This window comes from Petaurus breviceps, unplaced genomic scaffold (genome assembly GCF_028583685.1).
Source record: "Petaurus breviceps papuanus isolate PSGF00001 unplaced genomic scaffold, PetGlider_PUasm1.0 183, whole genome shotgun sequence".
Classification (NCBI taxonomy): Eukaryota; Metazoa; Chordata; class Mammalia; order Diprotodontia; family Petauridae; genus Petaurus; species Petaurus breviceps.
In genome coordinates, this window is record NW_027185791.1 from 13,230,804 (window position 1) to 13,248,053 (window position 17,250).

The 17,250-nt window shown below is 36.6% G+C and overlaps 1 protein-coding gene across 1 annotated transcript in view; it reads right to left on the reverse strand.

Annotated features, from left to right (window-relative positions):
- LVRN (laeverin) overlaps positions 1 to 17,250 on the reverse strand; it is a 53,778-nt gene that overhangs the window by 10,538 nt on the left and 25,990 nt on the right. Inside the window, exons 7-15 of the mRNA XM_069087754.1 lie at positions 17,099 to 17,248; positions 16,202 to 16,267; positions 16,042 to 16,107; positions 15,170 to 15,342; positions 13,571 to 13,647; positions 13,067 to 13,206; positions 8,755 to 8,810; positions 2,313 to 2,466; positions 865 to 953 (exon numbers count right to left, since the gene is read on the reverse strand). Coding sequence (XP_068943855.1) covers positions 865 to 953; positions 2,313 to 2,466; positions 8,755 to 8,810; positions 13,067 to 13,206; positions 13,571 to 13,647; positions 15,170 to 15,342; positions 16,042 to 16,107; positions 16,202 to 16,267; positions 17,099 to 17,248 — 971 coding nt within the window. The remainder of the gene's footprint in view (positions 1 to 864; positions 954 to 2,312; positions 2,467 to 8,754; positions 8,811 to 13,066; positions 13,207 to 13,570; positions 13,648 to 15,169; positions 15,343 to 16,041; positions 16,108 to 16,201; positions 16,268 to 17,098; positions 17,249 to 17,250) is intronic.

Consider the following 17,250-nt stretch of genomic DNA (forward strand, 5'->3'; position numbering starts at 1 on the left):
TATAGACATATGGATAACCCTCACCTGTGCCTTTGAGGGATATCAATGAAGCTATAAATACACATACACATGCACACACAGCCGTGAAACAGGGAGTATCTTCTATCCTACAAATTCTGCTCCCTAGTCCTACCCATAAATGATAGCAATAAATTTCACACCTGTAGGATATTGGTCATGAAAGGCCAGAGAAAAAGAAAGTGAGTGGCTTAACCAGGCAAAAAGCAGGAAAATAGGCGGTTTGCCTTCAGTCTCTCCTTTTGCCCTTCCCCGTCAGCCTCTATCTCCACACATGGCGACCCCATTCAACTATTTTTCCAGGCTACTGATGTCTTCAGGTCCTTTTTTTTTTTTTTTTTGCTTTGTCCTATCCAAATACCTTTCAAAAGAGCAGATAAACTTATTTACATTAAAGTATAAATGTGATGTGTATAAACTTCCTAGAGTTATTTTCATAAGAACAGAATGTTAAGTATCAAGGATAAACAAGGGATGTTTTTTTATTGGTGTTTGCTTTTGAACCTACCAAGCATTTCAAATCACACTGAAAAGACTGGTCCTGTTCCACATGATTCATCCCTTCTACTTGCAAAACAACTTGGAATGTATATACTTCCTGGCTGTGGTTCAATAGTCCAAGGTTTATATGTGCAAAACAACACACTTTTATGTGTGTATGTTTACCTCCAAAACTATAAATTTTCAGGCTTCCCCCCCACCCCCAATAAGAGTGCTTCTGTGGATGTCAACAAATTTCTCTATTAATTAAATATATATGTGATACTCACTCAAGTCAATACTGTATGTGCTGCTTATTCAAAGCAATAATTTCATTCAATCATCTATAGTTAAAATAATACTTACACAGCCATAACATCATCTTGTAAGTCATTTTCACGAATTTTAGTTGAATAAATATGCCACATTGGGGTAAGTCTCTTTAATAAATATTTCTAAAATGACAGAAGAAAAGATATTACTACTAACAACCAATGTTGAATTTACCTAACATTACCTTTTTTTACCAAAAAAGATGATGGCCAGATTATTAAAGGTGTGATATTTTTTCTTCAGAAATTTTTATTTGATATGTTAAATAATTAAAATCATTCAAATATTCTTTCTGATATGCCCTCCATCATGACACTTCCATGCTAAGGAGACTGAATTAAATAACTTTCTCTAAACCTGGAATTCTCTGAAAAGGGAATTGTTTCCTCATGGGCCAAGTTCCAGCTAAACTCCTCCCTTCTACAGTAAGTTTTTCCTAGCCCCTCCCAACTCTAGTGTTTTCCCTCTGGTGATTATGTCCTCTGTACCCTATGCATTACCCATTTATACATAGTCATTTGCCTCTTGTCCCTCTACTTAGATTCTGAGCCCCTGAAGAGATTGTCTCGTGCCTTCCTCAGTGCCTGGCACATAGTAGGTGCTTAATAGATATTTACTGACTCACTGACTGGCATTGACTTCTCCATCCCTGTTGTATTCTCCTCTAAATAGAAGCTCTTCCTTATTGATGATGGATAAAACCAGTTAAGAGGCTTATACTTATTAAACAGTCTGGAAGTCATCTTGAAACAAGAGAAAGGAAACGGTTTTTATAACTGTTGGGCTTATAGTTCTTTGTTCACAGTCTAGACACTGATCTACGTATCTAATCCTTAAAAGAAAGTTAAGTGAACTCCAAAAAAAGCAAAAAGTTAGGAACTGTTAATGAAATAACATTGTAGTTCTCTTGTTAGAAAATATAGTAGAGGGGCGGCCAGGTAGCACAACGAGTAAGAGCACCGGCTCCAGTGTCAGGATGATCTGGCGATCGAATCCTGGGCTCAGATACTTAGCACCCACCCAGAAACACCTGGCCATGTAACCTTGAGCAAGTTACTTAACCCCGATTGCTAAAAAAAAAAAAAAAAGAAAGAAAGAAAGAAAGAAAGAAAATATAGTAGAAAATTTTGGACTTTAGTTTTAAGAGACAGCAATCTTTGATATTACACATCTAGCTATCTAGCTCTAAGGGAAATGATACCCTACTACATGTATTGCTCTAAGGGCTATAATCTAAGGACACCAAGTTCCCGGAAGGGCCACCTTTCAATAATAGCCCTTTCATATTTTCCACTCAAATTAGTCCTCTACCAAAGCCTTTTTGGGGGTGAGGAGGGCAGAGGGGTGCTATTTAGCCTCAGTAGAACCTATTAGGGTATAGAAGAATGCTGAATCACAAGAAGTCACCTTGAGCACCTGCCACAAACATGCCAATTTGAGCAGAGGAAGAAAACTGTTCATGTGCATCAAAGAACTGTTACCTTAAATAAGGGATATATATCGTGGTTGTTCAAATTGACAAAAATATTAGAAGTGAGTAGGTTTTGCAAAACTGTATTCCACACTATGACTTCTTCTTCCTTAGCAAGGTACTTGGTTAAATCAAGGGCAATTTCAATTTCAATATAATCATGCCTGTTTTGTTTAGAAAAAAAAAAGCAACTTGTTAAACAAATTGTTTTCCTCCCACATTTTGTCAATGCTTTTATCAAGTGAGGTACAATGGGTAAAATACTTTAAAAACCTTAGGTTATTATATAAATGCTAACTATTGTTATCATGTCTGAATAATTTAAAAAGTCAGAGTTTAAAGGTAAAAAATTATGGTCAAAATATAACTTAACAAATATTGTTGATGGGTTTTCTATTTCAATTTTTTACCTAGGAAGTCAAAATTACTAGAAATACAGAAAATCCCAGCCCAAAATGACATTAACCAATAGAAACTCCTTATTCCTGTACTAATCATATTTTCCTTAATAATCATAGATGAAAACCCCATATATGCTTAAGGTTTTCAAAGTGTATTTATATACATGATTTCTTTTGAGCTCCTCAACCACCTGTGAAATGAGTACTTTAAACTTGAACACCCCCATGAGTGGTCCCTTCATCACACAGATCACAATTCCTTTATATATTAGCAGAGGTTGCATAAATTTCTATGGCCAAAAAAAAAATCATCAGCTGGTAGAGAAAATTCTGGAGAATGACTCTCTCTCTCTGTTGACAGACAAGCAGCCCCTCGTTGGGCCTGAAAGTGAAGCCTTTCCATCTGAAAGGACACTGAATTTAACAAGTTGGCTTCAGAATGTGTCATGTGTCCAGTTTATATCTGAGCAGAATGACCCTCTTCAACATCCCCGGATTCCAAATGGTTCATTCTACATTTTAATAGTTTCATCAGGAATAATGATGATGATGATGATAGCTATCATTTATACAGCACTTTAAATTTGCAAATATCCTCTCATTTGATCCCCACAATAACACTGGGAGGTAGGTGGTTATTATTCCTATTTTGCAGTTGAGGCAGACAGAGGATAAATGACTTGCCCAGGATCACATGGACAGTAAGTGTTTGAGGCTGAATTTGAACTCAAGTCTTTCTGACTTCAAGTTTAGCATTCTGGGCACTTGTGGATATCTTACCTTACACTGGACTGAAATCTTCCTTGATTCAATATCTACCCAAAGCTCTTATTTCTGCTCTTTTGAGTCAACCAAAAAAAAATTTAATTCATCATCTAAATCCAATGTAGATGATTAAAAGAATAGTGGTGTTATCAAGGAAAATAGGAAGATTGTTAGGCATTTTGAAAAAAAAATGACAAATTCAATTGTGAACATATAGAATTGAATCATCTTTGTATAGTATAAATAAAATGAGTATAAATGAACCCTCGTCAAAATGAAGCTGATCATAATGGATACTCTTCTGGATGTATTGCTACAGTCTTTTTTGCTAGGATTTTATTTAAGATACTTTAATTGATATTCAATAATGATATTAATCTATAGTTTTTGGAGGGCTTTTTAATTTTTTGTTTTGTTTTGTTGCTTTATTTTTTGCTTCATCCCTCCATGGTTTAGGCATTAGGACTATATCTCTTAAAAGGAATTTAGTGGAGTGCTTTCTTTCTTAATTTTTGAAAGTGATTCATCTAAATATATTCATTATTCTTTAAAAGTATTATTGAATTCACCTGTACATCCATTTGGACCAAGATTATTGTTTTTGTCCCTCCCCCCACTTTGGGTAGTTTCTTATACCTAGTTCAGTTTTCTTTTCTGAAATTACATTGCTAAAGATCTCTATGTGGTATTCTGTTAGATTGGGTATTTTATATTTTTGTAGATAATTATCTTTTAAAAAAATTCTCAGGGGCAACTAGGTGGTGGCAGTGAATAGAACACCAGCCCTGGAGTCAGGAGGACCTGAGTTCAAATCTGGTCTCAGACATTTGCAATTACTAGCTGGGTGACTTTAAGCAAGTCGTTTAACTCTAATTGCTTTGCCTTCTCCCTTCAAAAAAAATTCTCAATTTTATTCTTTTCATTCCTTCTTTGTTGTGGTTTTACATTCTTGGTGCTATTAATTTGATTTTTTTCCCTCCCTTTTCTTTTTAATCAGGCTAGCTAAAGGTGAAAATATAGGGTACACATGCATATGTTAATCTCCCCAACTAAGTGCCTCTGTGCATGGATGATGTCAATGAATCACTCAATTAATTTTATATGTATGTGCTATTTTTTGTGGACATAGAAAGCTGTTTAATCAAATCAGTCATTTCATTCAAACATCTTAAAACTTTTCCCTAGATAAACAGATTCAGATTACTAAAGGAGTAATTAAAGAGTATTTTGTCTAGTTCCTTACAGATGAGGATACTGGGACTGAGAGAGGTAATATGACTAACTCAAGGTCACACAGGGAGTAACGGGCAGAGCTAGAGCTGGGAACCAGGTCTCCTTACTCCTGATCCATTGCTTTTCCTTTATACTGTATAATATAAGGCTGTTTTCCATAGGAATTAGAGGAAAATTAGAAGTCATCATAGTAGCCAATCAACAAATATCCTTTTTTTTTGGAGGGGGGAAGGCAGGGCAATTGGGGTTAAGTGACTTGCCCAAGGTCACACGGCTAGTAAGTATTAAGTGTCTGAGGCTGGATTTGAACTCAGGTCCTCCTGACTCCATGGCCAGTGCTCTCCTCACTGCCCTCACCAAATACTTGTTGCAGCCTACTATGTGCAAGGTGCACTGTATGTCCTAGAAATTATAGCTAAGGCCAAAAAAAGAAGCAAAATCTGCAAAGGAGGGAGCATGGAGAGCATAGGTCAGAGAATCAAGGAATCAGCCTCGGGATCACACACAGGAAGAGGAAGAAAAATAGTGCTCATAGAAAAGGGGGTAAAAGGACTGATCATACAATAGGAAAGGAAGAAAAATAAGCACCAACGATATGCCAGGCACTGTGCTAAGCCCTTGACAAATCATATGTCATTTGATCCTCACAATTGTGGGAGGTAGGAGTTACTGTCATCTCCATTTCACAGCTGAGGAAACTAAGGAATCCAGAGGCTAAGTGACTTGTTCAGGGTCACACAGCTTGTAACTGTCTGAAGAAGGATATGAACTCAGGTCTTCATCACTCCGGGGCCGGCTCTCTGTCCAGTGAGCCATCTAGCTGCCTTGATATACAGCAAATTACATAATTTGAATCCTAAGAGATCTTAACAGGTGGTAACAGTAGACTGAAGCTAACCAGAGGAAACTCAATAGTGATAAAAATATAAAGTCCTGCATTTAGGTGAAAAAAACAAAACCAAAAAACAAACACCCAAGGACAGAATAGGTAGAAAGAAGTTCATATGAAAAAAGGTTTATGGATTTTAGTGGACTATAGGCACAACTTGACTCAGCCAAAAAAGCCAGTGTGATCTTAGGTAGCATTAATGGCTTTCAGAGGTAGGAGGAGGGATTTCACTGTACTTTGCACCCACTAGAAAATATGAATAATGGGGGGGGGTGGCTAGGTGGCACAGTGAATAGAACACTGTCCCTGTTGTCAGGAGGACCTGAGTTCAAATCCGGCCTCAGACATGTGACACACTTACTAGCCGTGTGACCTTGGGCAAGTCACTTAACCCCAATTGCCTTCCCCCTCCAAAAAGCAAAAAAAAAAAAAGAATAAGTGAAAAGGCATTGAGTGCTTACCATGTGTTGGGGGTTGCACTACAGATACAAATACAAAAGCAAAGACGGTGCCTTCCCTCTAGGAGCTTACATTCTAATAAGGAGAGACGTATCGGGGATATTGCATCTAGTTTTAGTTGGCTCATTTCAGAAGGAGCACTGATAACCTGGAGGGTATCCAGAGGGAGACAATCAGGATGTTGAGAGAACTTGAAACTATACCAAACAAGGACTACCTGCAAGAACTAGGGTATTTAGCCTGAAGAAGAGAAGCCCTAAAGGGGGAAGTGATAATAATCTTCAGTTGATGTATTGGAAAAAGAAATTTGATTTTTCTGCTTAATGCTGGAAAAGAAAACTAAAAGCAGTAGATGGGAGAGGCAGATTTTGAATCAAAGTGAGAAAAACTTCCCAGTTCAAATCCAGCTTCGGACAATTACTAGCTGTATCTACTTGGGCAAGTCACTTCACCTTTGTCTGCCTCAGTTTTCCCATCTGTAAAATGGGGATAATAATAGCACCTGCCTCCCAGGGTTGTTATAGAATAAAATGGGATAATATTTGTAAAGTACTTTGCTTAAAGAGCTATATAGGTGCTAGCTATTGTTAGATTTCAGGTTCCTTGAGAGTACAGACTGTCTTTTGCTTTTTTCTTTTCATCCCCTATACTCAGCACTGTGTACCTCAAACACACAAAAAATACTTAATAAGTGTTTGTTTGTTGATTGATTGATTAGTAACATCATTTCTAACTCAACTGGAATAAAGGAGTATGAAAGGGTAACAAATGTCAAGGAATGAAGTTGGTATTCGTGATAAGTAAATGGAAGCAATGAGTGTAGACCACTCATTTAAGAGATATGGTAGTAGAAAAAAAGCAGGGAGGGGAGGGGACGCTTTCTTAAATCCTAGATTCTTTACTGTAAACACTCTTAATTTTGAATAGGCATTGTTTTCTTTTACTAAAGTGCTCCTTCGGTACTTCATCATGGCACAAAGGTGACCGTGACCCTTAGCTATCACAGAATAGGCCAGCAATGACAAGTTATTCTCAGTCTTGCTACTGAGTTGGAAAAGCTCTGTGTACCTGTCTAGAGAGAGCCTGTCTTCCAGGGGTCAATTCAGATATGTTAGGAGAAGCTCAATGACAAAAAGTTGTATCCAAAAAGATTTCTTGTAACAAACAATAACTCCCAGACTGTCTAGTAAGGTATGGAGGGCTTCCAGTCTACATTGGTGTGATAGTAATGGAATATAAAGATCCCCCTGTATTGGCTTGATTTTCAAACTGATTGTGTTAAAACCCAGAGCTTGTTAATCCCACCTGTGGGATGGACTTGTTGATGTGAAAGGAGAGTCCTGAACTGGGAGGAGCTGGTGACATAGATTTGGAGAGACAAGAGAGAGGCAGAAGAACTTTTTGGAAGCAGCACCCTCGTGGAGGCAGAGAGAGACTGAGAGGATTGCTGAGGGCCACTTTGAATTGCCCTGGACTTTTGAGACCTGCCCCCGGAGCTGCCAAGGACTGAGGAGACATGGCTGTTTTGCTGGTACTTTGTCTGTCTGTTTTGATGTTGTTTTGCCAGATTTGTCCACTGGTGAAAGACAGTCCTGTTGGTGAAGAGGCCCTGGAACCTGGCTGTTGGCTAAGAGCTCCTGAGACTGTCCTGCAGACAGAGTGAATACTGTCCACTGGTGAAGGACAGTGCTGTTGTTGCAGGGGTCTGGGAACCTTTCTGTTGGTTCAGAAGCCCTGACGAAGGATTTTCTTGTTGTATGTTTACAGAAATCGTGGGAGAGGGTTTTGCTAATGTTTTCAGGGGTTCTAGGACTGTTCTGCAGACAGAGGATGAATCAATGAAGGGACTGGCAATGTATCTTGTGGCCTTGCTAAGCCTTGTCTCCCCAGGAACTAAGATTGCTGAGAACTTGCCTCCTGTGAAGATGAAGAAAAGACCTCCATTTGGGTATTAAGTGCTATGCTTAAACTTGATGTAACTCTGGGGTAGATTCAATTGTGATCCAGGGGTGGGGAACTTTTGACCTTTTTGTGTTCTATGGTTGAACAAATGAATGTACTTTACTTATGTTTGGAAACTAATCTCCATTTGAGAAGAGGGGCTTTGTGGTGGACTAAATGAAGGTACAGCCTAGGGGTGGAGTGGTATTTAGAACTGGGACTTTGTAATTGATTGAATGAGTGGAAGGTCCTGGGGTGGGGTAGTCCTTGGAGATTATTTAATCACCCTTAGTAAATGCTGTATTTTGAATGATGTCATATTTTGATCTTCTCTGTTCTTACTTTGTCACTGAATAAAATGGGAGAGCACCTATGCTGGTATTCTGAACCTTGGGAAGTTGCCTTTCCTTGGCATTACATTACAATTGGTAGAAGGAACATCCCCACAGATGAGCTCACAGACCCTTGCAATATCAAAGCATGCATTCCCTTATCACGCAATATACTCAGTAGTTCATCTATAGCAAATACTCTAAATAAAATCACAGTATCATCCTGCAACATTTTGGGAAATATGAGTTAAGCTCCATTACGACTACGGCCTCACTGCAACAAAATGACGATGTAGACAAAAAACGTCATCTTCATTGAAACAGCATAAGAGCTATATATTTTAAGAAATAAACATGAGAGTGGTAAATGTTTTTTTTTTTTAAACAAGATCCCCTAAAATATGACAAAGTCATTAGGAAAAAAATACTCACTGAGACAATCTAAAAGCATCATCAATCAGCTTCATCCGATCAGTGGCTGGAATAGCCTGTATAAAAACAGAAACTACAGCGTTAGAACAAAATGTGTTCAGGGAGAAAATCAATCTTTTTAAATGTCGATTAATACTTAATAAACATTTATTGTGTTTGTTTTTAATAAGTGCTTGCATCATTAGCATGGCATCATAGAGAGAAAACTGGCCTTAAAAGTCAGAGGAACTGGGTTGAAGTCCTAGCCCTGCCATTGATGAGCTGGGTGATGTTTGGGTCTCAGTTTCCCTCATCTGTAAAAGAGGGTGATAATATGTACCTTGCATATCCTATTGAAAAATAAATCAGTAAATCTAATTTTTGAAACTTCAGTGATAGATATCTGCATCAAAGGGTTGTGAGCAAAATGCTTTGAAAAACTTTAAGTGCTCTATAAAACATGAATTATTACAATGAAATCCAATGGGTTGTCCAAATTAATCTAAGAGATGCTCCATAAATACTTGTTGGCTAATTATACCAAATGCTACTTGAAATAACTGGTCCATTAATTGGATCATGCAATCATTTTCAAGATGCTAATTTCCAAGATATTTGGCCAACTTATATATTATGGGGGAGTAGAATAGTGTTAGGCAATGAGAAGAATGCTGGACCTGAGTCAGGAGACCTGGGTTTGAATCCCACATTGAGCTCTATCTAGCTCTGTGACCATGGGAAGTCCTTTAATCTTTTTCTGTCTCGGCTCATATTTACATGGTACTTTAAGGTTTGCAAAGCATTCTACATATACTCCTCAACTATAGACAGGAATAATATTTTCACTTTCTCGCCAGGTTATTTTTTTATAACAGAGATTTGTCAGTTTGGAAAAGGGGCAACCAAATGGCACAGCGGATAGAGCTCTAGGCCTGGAGTCAGGAAGATCTGAGTTCAAACCCTGGCTCAGACACTTACTAGTTGTGTGGCCCTGGGTAAGTCACTTAACCCTTCAGTTCCTCATTTGTAAAATGGGGACACACTGGAGAAAGAAATGGCAAAACACTCCAGGATCTTTGCCAAGAAACCCCATGGACATTGTCCATGAGGTCCCGAAGAGTCCATCACAACTGAACAACCTATTGAAATATGAGCATTTATCATCTGCCACCAGGGCAAGAAGGAGACCATCTAGACTCTCGATGGTCAGGTTCTCGCGTTAACGGGTGCTTCTGTGTCACTTGGGGGAGGGGCAGGAGGAGGGGAGATGTCCTTTAAGAACCTGGGATACTCAGGGTCGCTCACCTGTTTTCTCCAAATAACCTAGCATAGATACTAACAAGTTTCCCCTCAGAATGTCCTTTTAAGCTTCTCTCCCCAAAGCATTCATTGTACTTTATTTGCATTTGTAATAAAATTTAATTTATTCTCCTTTGTTTTATCTTATATACAACTGCTATCCCTGGGAGGGCAGAAGCGAGTTGTTTCTTGTTTTCATTTCTTCCTAAGTGCCAGGACAGTGCTGGGTGAGTATTCAGGTAAATATCTGATGAGTTGAATTGACTTGAAAGGATAGCAGCTGACTCAGTCAAGCTTGGTTTTTCTGGTTAGATGATCCACTACAGCTTCAGGACAAGTAAATAGTAATAACATTTCATACATTTCTTACATTCAATTTTGTTGTTATTGTTGAGTCTTTTTCAATCATATCTGACTCTTCATGACCCCATTTAGGGTTTTCTTGGCAAAGATACTGGAGTGGCTTGCCATTTCCTTCTCTAGTTCATTTTACAGATGAGGAAACTTGGGTTAAATGACTTACCCAGGGTCACAAAGCTAGTAAGTGTCTGAGGCCACATTTGAACTCAGGTCTTCCTGACTCCAGGCCCAACGTTCTAGCCACTGTGCCACCTCTTACATTCAATATTTATAAGAATTATGGAAATCTGTAAGCAGATTTCTCTCCTGCTATTATTTATTTGTTCAACCAATTGTGTTTTTCAAATAAATGATTTCATTTAAGTTCTTTAATAAATAAATTGACTCTTGAACATAAGAAGCCAGTAATGCAATGACCAGTTTTTCATGGAGAAGAATGCTTTTATAAATTAATAAATGTCTGACAATTTTGATGAATGCTTGCAAAACTCACGAGATTTTATATGGTTTCTTATTCAACTTCAGTAAAAATAAATTAAAATTTGCAATTAAGCCACAGAAAAGTGACTAGAATGTCCATCCCTTTTAAACCAGAGACTGAATATACATTATTAAAGACAGAAAGAAAGGTCCCATATACACCCAAATGTTAGTAATAACATTTCTTAGGGGTAGCAAAGAAGTAGAAACAAAGTAGGCTCCTGTCCGTTAGGGGATGGCCAATCAAATCATGGCACATCAATGCAATGCTGTAAAAAACAACAGATATAAAAAAATCTAGAGAAGAATGGTGATACATAAGAACGAAAGCAGAGGAAAGCAAGGAAACCCAGAAAAACAATTTATGTGACTACAACAATGGAATGTATTGAAAAGAAAAAAGGAAAAAGAAACCAACTGTTGTGTGACTATAATGACAAAGCTTGATTCCTAAGAGGAGTTGGGAATATCTACCTCTCTCCCTTCATTGATGATATGGAGGACCATGGATGCGGAATATTGCTTATACTGTCAGAAACTGTCAATGTTTTGGTTGGCTTTCCCAAATTTCTTTCTTTTAATCTTAGACTCTAACACTTTGTTATTTCAGAAAGGGGAAGGACATATTCAGAAATTAATGTGATTAAAAAACAAAATGCATCAAAAAGAAGATAAAATTTAATGATAAAAATTAAGACTATCAGTCACTCAGATTTTAAGATACACTTCCCTAATAGCCCATCCTCATCGGTATCTATAACAAGTACTAATTGACATAAAGACCAGATTGTTTAGAATATATTTTTCAATGAGGTAAATTTCACAGAACTACAAATTTTAGAGTTGGAAGGGACTTTAGGGGTTATCTAGTCCAACCTCTACCCCAAAAGGAATGTTTGCTATAACATAACCTACAATTAGTCATCTTACCCCTCCTACCTCCTGAGGAAGCCCATTTCACTTCGGGATAACGCCAATTCTTAGTTTGTTTTGTTTTATTTTGTTTTCCTAAATGGGTCTCTTGGAATACTTCTAGGTAACAGAGTCAAGTGAAAAGAAGACCAGATATAGAGCCAAGAAACTTGAGTCCACCCTTGAGGTGTTCTGTCATTTAGAAAATGATATACACACTATCTCCCTCACCAGAGTTTTTAATGGGGAGAGCACTATTTAAACCTTAAAGTACTTGATAAATGTGAGTAATAATTATTATCTTTGGGTGCTAAAGGGTGGAACGACTCTCAGGAAATGGGGCAGGTGGGGAGAGAATCTCTCATCTACATTTTTTCTTTAGAAAACAATTTTGTGTAGATCTGCTCTGTTATAGCATGAACTATCACCAAACAGACTACATGTAAGTCCAGGTTCTACAGCTGTTCAAATGTTGTCATATTATCCCTCCCCATCAGGAAATTCTATCATACTAACTTTGAAGAGTCAGAGTAATAAAGCTCCTTTGTCAATAGCCTTTTAGTAGTCTGATCCTGTCTAAATACAAACACTAACCACCTAGCATTTAGATAGAGCTGTAAGGTTTGCATCTCTTTTTGTAAATTTACAAAATTTTGTAGTATTACAAATATTATGAATTTACAAATATTCTCTTATTTTATTTTACCCTGGGAGGTAGGTGCTATTATTATCCCCATTTTACAGATAAGAAAACTAAGGACAACAAAGGTTAAGTGACTGGCTAGTATCTGAGGCTGGATCTGAAGTTTTTTTGGTCTTCCTGGTGCCACCTAGCTGCCTTATTCCAAACTAGTGAAATCACATTTAAAACCAACTAAAATGTCAGTAAATTTTGAAGGAAAAAAATCCAAAAGCCATTTCACAAGGTCAAGAGGAAAAATCAACTGTCAGGGGACTAAAACAAATTCTCCTCTCCCAGAAATATCTCCTATAGGTATATTGCTGTATAGTAGGAGTTTTTAACTTTGTGTCATGACTTTGTGCCATTGGTAGTCTGGTGAAGTCAATAGATTCCCTCTTAGAATAATGTTTTAAATTGCAAAAATAAAGTACATAGGATTTCATCGGAACCAAATTAATGAAATATAGTTATCAGAATTTTTTTTAAAGTTCACAGACCTCAGGGTAAGAAATCCTACTTAGCCTCCAACAGATAAAAGAACAGAACACATTGCTTATATGAATAATTAAAATGTACAAAAAGTTAAAGTTGATTACTTACCTTTGGATCTTTTTCAAGCAACAAGCTTATTTTCTTCCAAGCCAATTGATCATAATTAACAATATAATATCCAGTTGTATTCAAATTTAAAGTCACCCAGTCCTGTTCCAAATCTGATAGTTGCATTTCAGGAAATACTTCTGCAAAAGTAGATTTTTTAATAATGTTTTTAAATTGTTTCTCATTAGTATTTAATGTACATACGTACATTTATACATTGTCATTTCTAAACCACAGATGTACCAAAGCAAAGACAAAAGAGCTGGTTACTCAGTGACTTCTTGCTTGATTAAAATGAAAACTCTGTACTGAATTGTCTTTTTTTTTGTATACACAATACTTTTCAATTAAAGTTATATTCTCATTGAAGATTTATGTGCTATTTTAGTTTCAAATGTGATGTTTTCCAAAAGCAATTGATTTTAAATTCTTCTTATAACATATATAATATACATATATATGAAGCATTTTTAAAAAAAGAAAGTGGGGAAGGAAGACACTTACTGCTGCTTTTATCTAGCCAGACTAGTGGTTGTACAATTCCACTCTTTGTCCAAGTAATGGGGACAATCCATGTTTTACTTATTGGAAGAAAAATGAATTTTTGGTTAATTTTCATGTAAAATCAAATACATTCCAAATAAATAGAAAATGAAATGTTAAAAGTCAGGTCACCAGATTTTAGCTCTCCTTGCCTCCTTTTTGTCATCTTGATATTCCTACACTTCTGCCAAAGCATCCTGCCTTCTATTTGTATTTCCTACTTCCCTCTCATTCCATTCTACTTTCTTCTTTTGACTTTATGCTTTGTCATACTTAGTTATAAACTAGAAAGCCAACTAAAGACACTGTTAGGAAAGCTATTTACATAGGATCTTAGCAGGTTAATTCACAAATAGAGTTCATGCTACATATTCAGCTAGTTGGCTTCCCTGAAGGATGCCAGTCAGTTGCTGATATACACAAAACTACCTGTGATAACTAGATTGTAAGATACTTGAAGACAGGGGAATATAACTTATTCATCACTGTATCTTTTTATAATATCTTGTATGCAATAGGTTCCCCTCAGATATTTGTAGAGAAGAATTGAATTAGATCATCCCCCACCAAAAAAAAAAAAAAGTGCAGAGATAGTTAGGAAAAAAGAAACAAATCAATCTCACCAATAGCTTCAAAATATTTATCAACTTGAAAAATGTTCAATAGGCCTTCCCATATTTGTTTAAATATACGAACAGAATAATTTCCCTAATGGCAAATGAGTAAGTGCCAATCTCCTGAAGAAATACACTAATTGTACTTTATAGATTTTGCCTTCTTATTAAAATTCTTACTCTCCAAGTTTCTGTGGGACTCAGCTAACTTGTATGTCTATAATTAAGATTTCTACTGATTCTCAAAGATCTTACTATTCCTTTACAGATAGGTCTTAAGGAAACAATACAGGTAATATCTTCCTATTTCTATGGGATGCAGATAAAGTTACTCCTTCATTGGGAACTGATGAGGATGGGAAAATCCCCACTGAAATCTAATTGAAATTTATTGATTAGTGTCACTATTTTATAACAATTGGAACTGAGAAACAAAACCAGCTCAGGAAATGGTAATGAACTTCCTCAAATTCCAATCATCTGTGTCTTTTATATTTGTCTCCTGCAGCCTCATTGTTACTCCTTAGAAGAGTGTTCAGAGGAGAAAGACTGGTTTCCTGAACCTCCTTTAAAAGAGAACCTTTTGTCTCTCAGCAAAACTAAACTATGGCCGCTCATATCTCTCTGCACTGCTGCCTGTACCCTCTTGTGATGAATTGTTGCTGTCTGAAAGAGGGGGAGATACAGATAAAGTTCTGAGCTGATTTATATGCCTCTAGCTTCACTTTGCATTGACCCTCAAGGGAAGAATTACATCTCAACCCCATAGCCATGCTAATCGTATTCAGCCCTGCAGGGAGAGGGTCCCAGCCCATAGCCTCCAAAACCCAGGAGGGTACACAGTATTTAATAAGGGAACTCCTTTCTCATCTCTAGCATCAGCTTTCCATCTGAGCAGAACTCAGTCCCAAAGAAAGATAAAATAAAGAAGGTCAAACCAATATACTTGTGTAAGGGAGTCATCTGGTTTTTATTATTGGCGAGAAAAAATGGTTGCTGGTTGACCATGCCAGTAGACACATCTAATGTTATAATTGGAAATCCACTCTGGTGTGTCCATTTGTCCATTATGGTTTTTACTGATGCTGGCAAGAGAACTTCAGTCTGGTTGTCTAGAACCTATTTTGTAAAAACACAAAATCATATAAATATTATGTAATAATAACCTTTGGCAAAGCATCCTCTTTAAGAAATTCCTTTGCTATCCTACCCAATATTCACCATACATCAACAGGCTACAACTGGATTCAGACCTTAGGTTTCTTGAATGGTCGACGCTGAGTAGTCTTTCCTCATGTACATCCTGTTATTTTTCTCCTATAGTCTTTTGGTATAAATAAAACTCCACACACAGTTTTGGTTTTTTTTTTTTTAAGCAATCGGGGTTAAGTAACTTGCCCAAGGTTACATGGCCAGTTATTTTGTGTGGGTGTTAAGTATCTGAGGCCAGAACTGAACCCAGGTCTCTGAACCCAGACTCTGGGGCCAGCGCTCTTACTCACTGTGCCACCTGGCTGCCCCCACACACAGTTTTTGGATGTTAGAGTACTGCACCATACCACATTACTACCCTATGGACCACAGGAATTTTCTATCCAACTTTCAGCTAAAACTATCTATAAACCATCTTCCTCATAAGACTATGGGCTCCTAAACAGTAGAGGCTGTCCTATTTTTTCTACTTATGTCCCCATTCAGTACACAGGACATTGCACATTAAATTTTTTTTCATTCAATCATTCATTCATTCACAGAATACAACAAATGTAAATCACTGGACATATTAAAGATTATATAAATAAAAAGAAGAAAAAGTACCATTTGAATATGATTCCACAGATCATCTTGCTCAGCATTTGAGAATGCAAATGTTTTCAAATATGACTGTGGAAAAATGGAAGTTATGATTAAATGAATGATGGCAGATACAAAAAGGTAGCATACACTCTTTGTAAAACTTCAGATTTTTCAGACTTACTTCAAGTCCTCTAAGGAACACATTCTCACCAAGAAAATTTGACATCATCCGGATTACACAACTTCCCTGAAGCACAAGAAAATCAGCACATATTTGAATAAAATTAAGTATTTATAGAACAACAACAATCATTTTGTAAATATAGTCAAATGCCTGAGTACTCAACATGTGCTAAAAATGAATTCCATTTTCCCTCACAGTATCTGTGTTATCTTAAAAAAAAAAAAAGCTAGAAAAGTAACCTAAAGCTGTCCTTGAGTTGAAGCTTAAACTTCAAGTGTCCTATACTTAAAGAAAACCTAGCATAAAAAAAAATAAAGAAAATGGCAAAATACGTGTTATTTGTTTACGTGAGAAAAAGATTCTCTACCTTACAAAAGGATCCATCATACGTTGCATTTAAATAACAAGCTGCTTTAGAACATTTATAATTAGTGCTAGGTACATATTGAGTCGGTGCAATATGAGTAAGGAGACTATATGGTATAGCAAAGAATTGGACTTGGAGTTCAGAAGATGAGTTCAAATCTTGTCTCAAACAGTTACTAGCTGTGTGTCCCTGGGCAAGTCCCCTAACTGCTTTTAATCTTCTTCCCTTATACGTAAAAAACAGATAAAGATAGCATGTATCTTAGATGGTTGTTGTAAGGATTCAATGAGATATCATATGTAAAGTGCTTTTTATTCCTCAAAGCACTATAAAATGTTAGTTATTATTATTGATTATATTTGAAAAAAAAATCAGTTTGTTCCTAACTTTGTAAAGAGGTTTTCTATTGCATAACATGCAATGAAAATTTTACAGTAGCCAATTTGTTCTGTAAACTATCAAACCCATCTTTTTAACCATTCTTCTTAATAGGTACATAACAAAATGAGATCAGTAATTTCACTTACTTTTTTATAGATATATAAGTCAAAGAGGTTACTTATTTCTTTTGTTTCTGTGTAATTTTTGACTTCTGTGGATACAGTTCGGTGCATCATCGCATGGTCATCATTGAAAACGTCTTTCATATAAGAAATATAAAAGAATTCATTCTGAAACT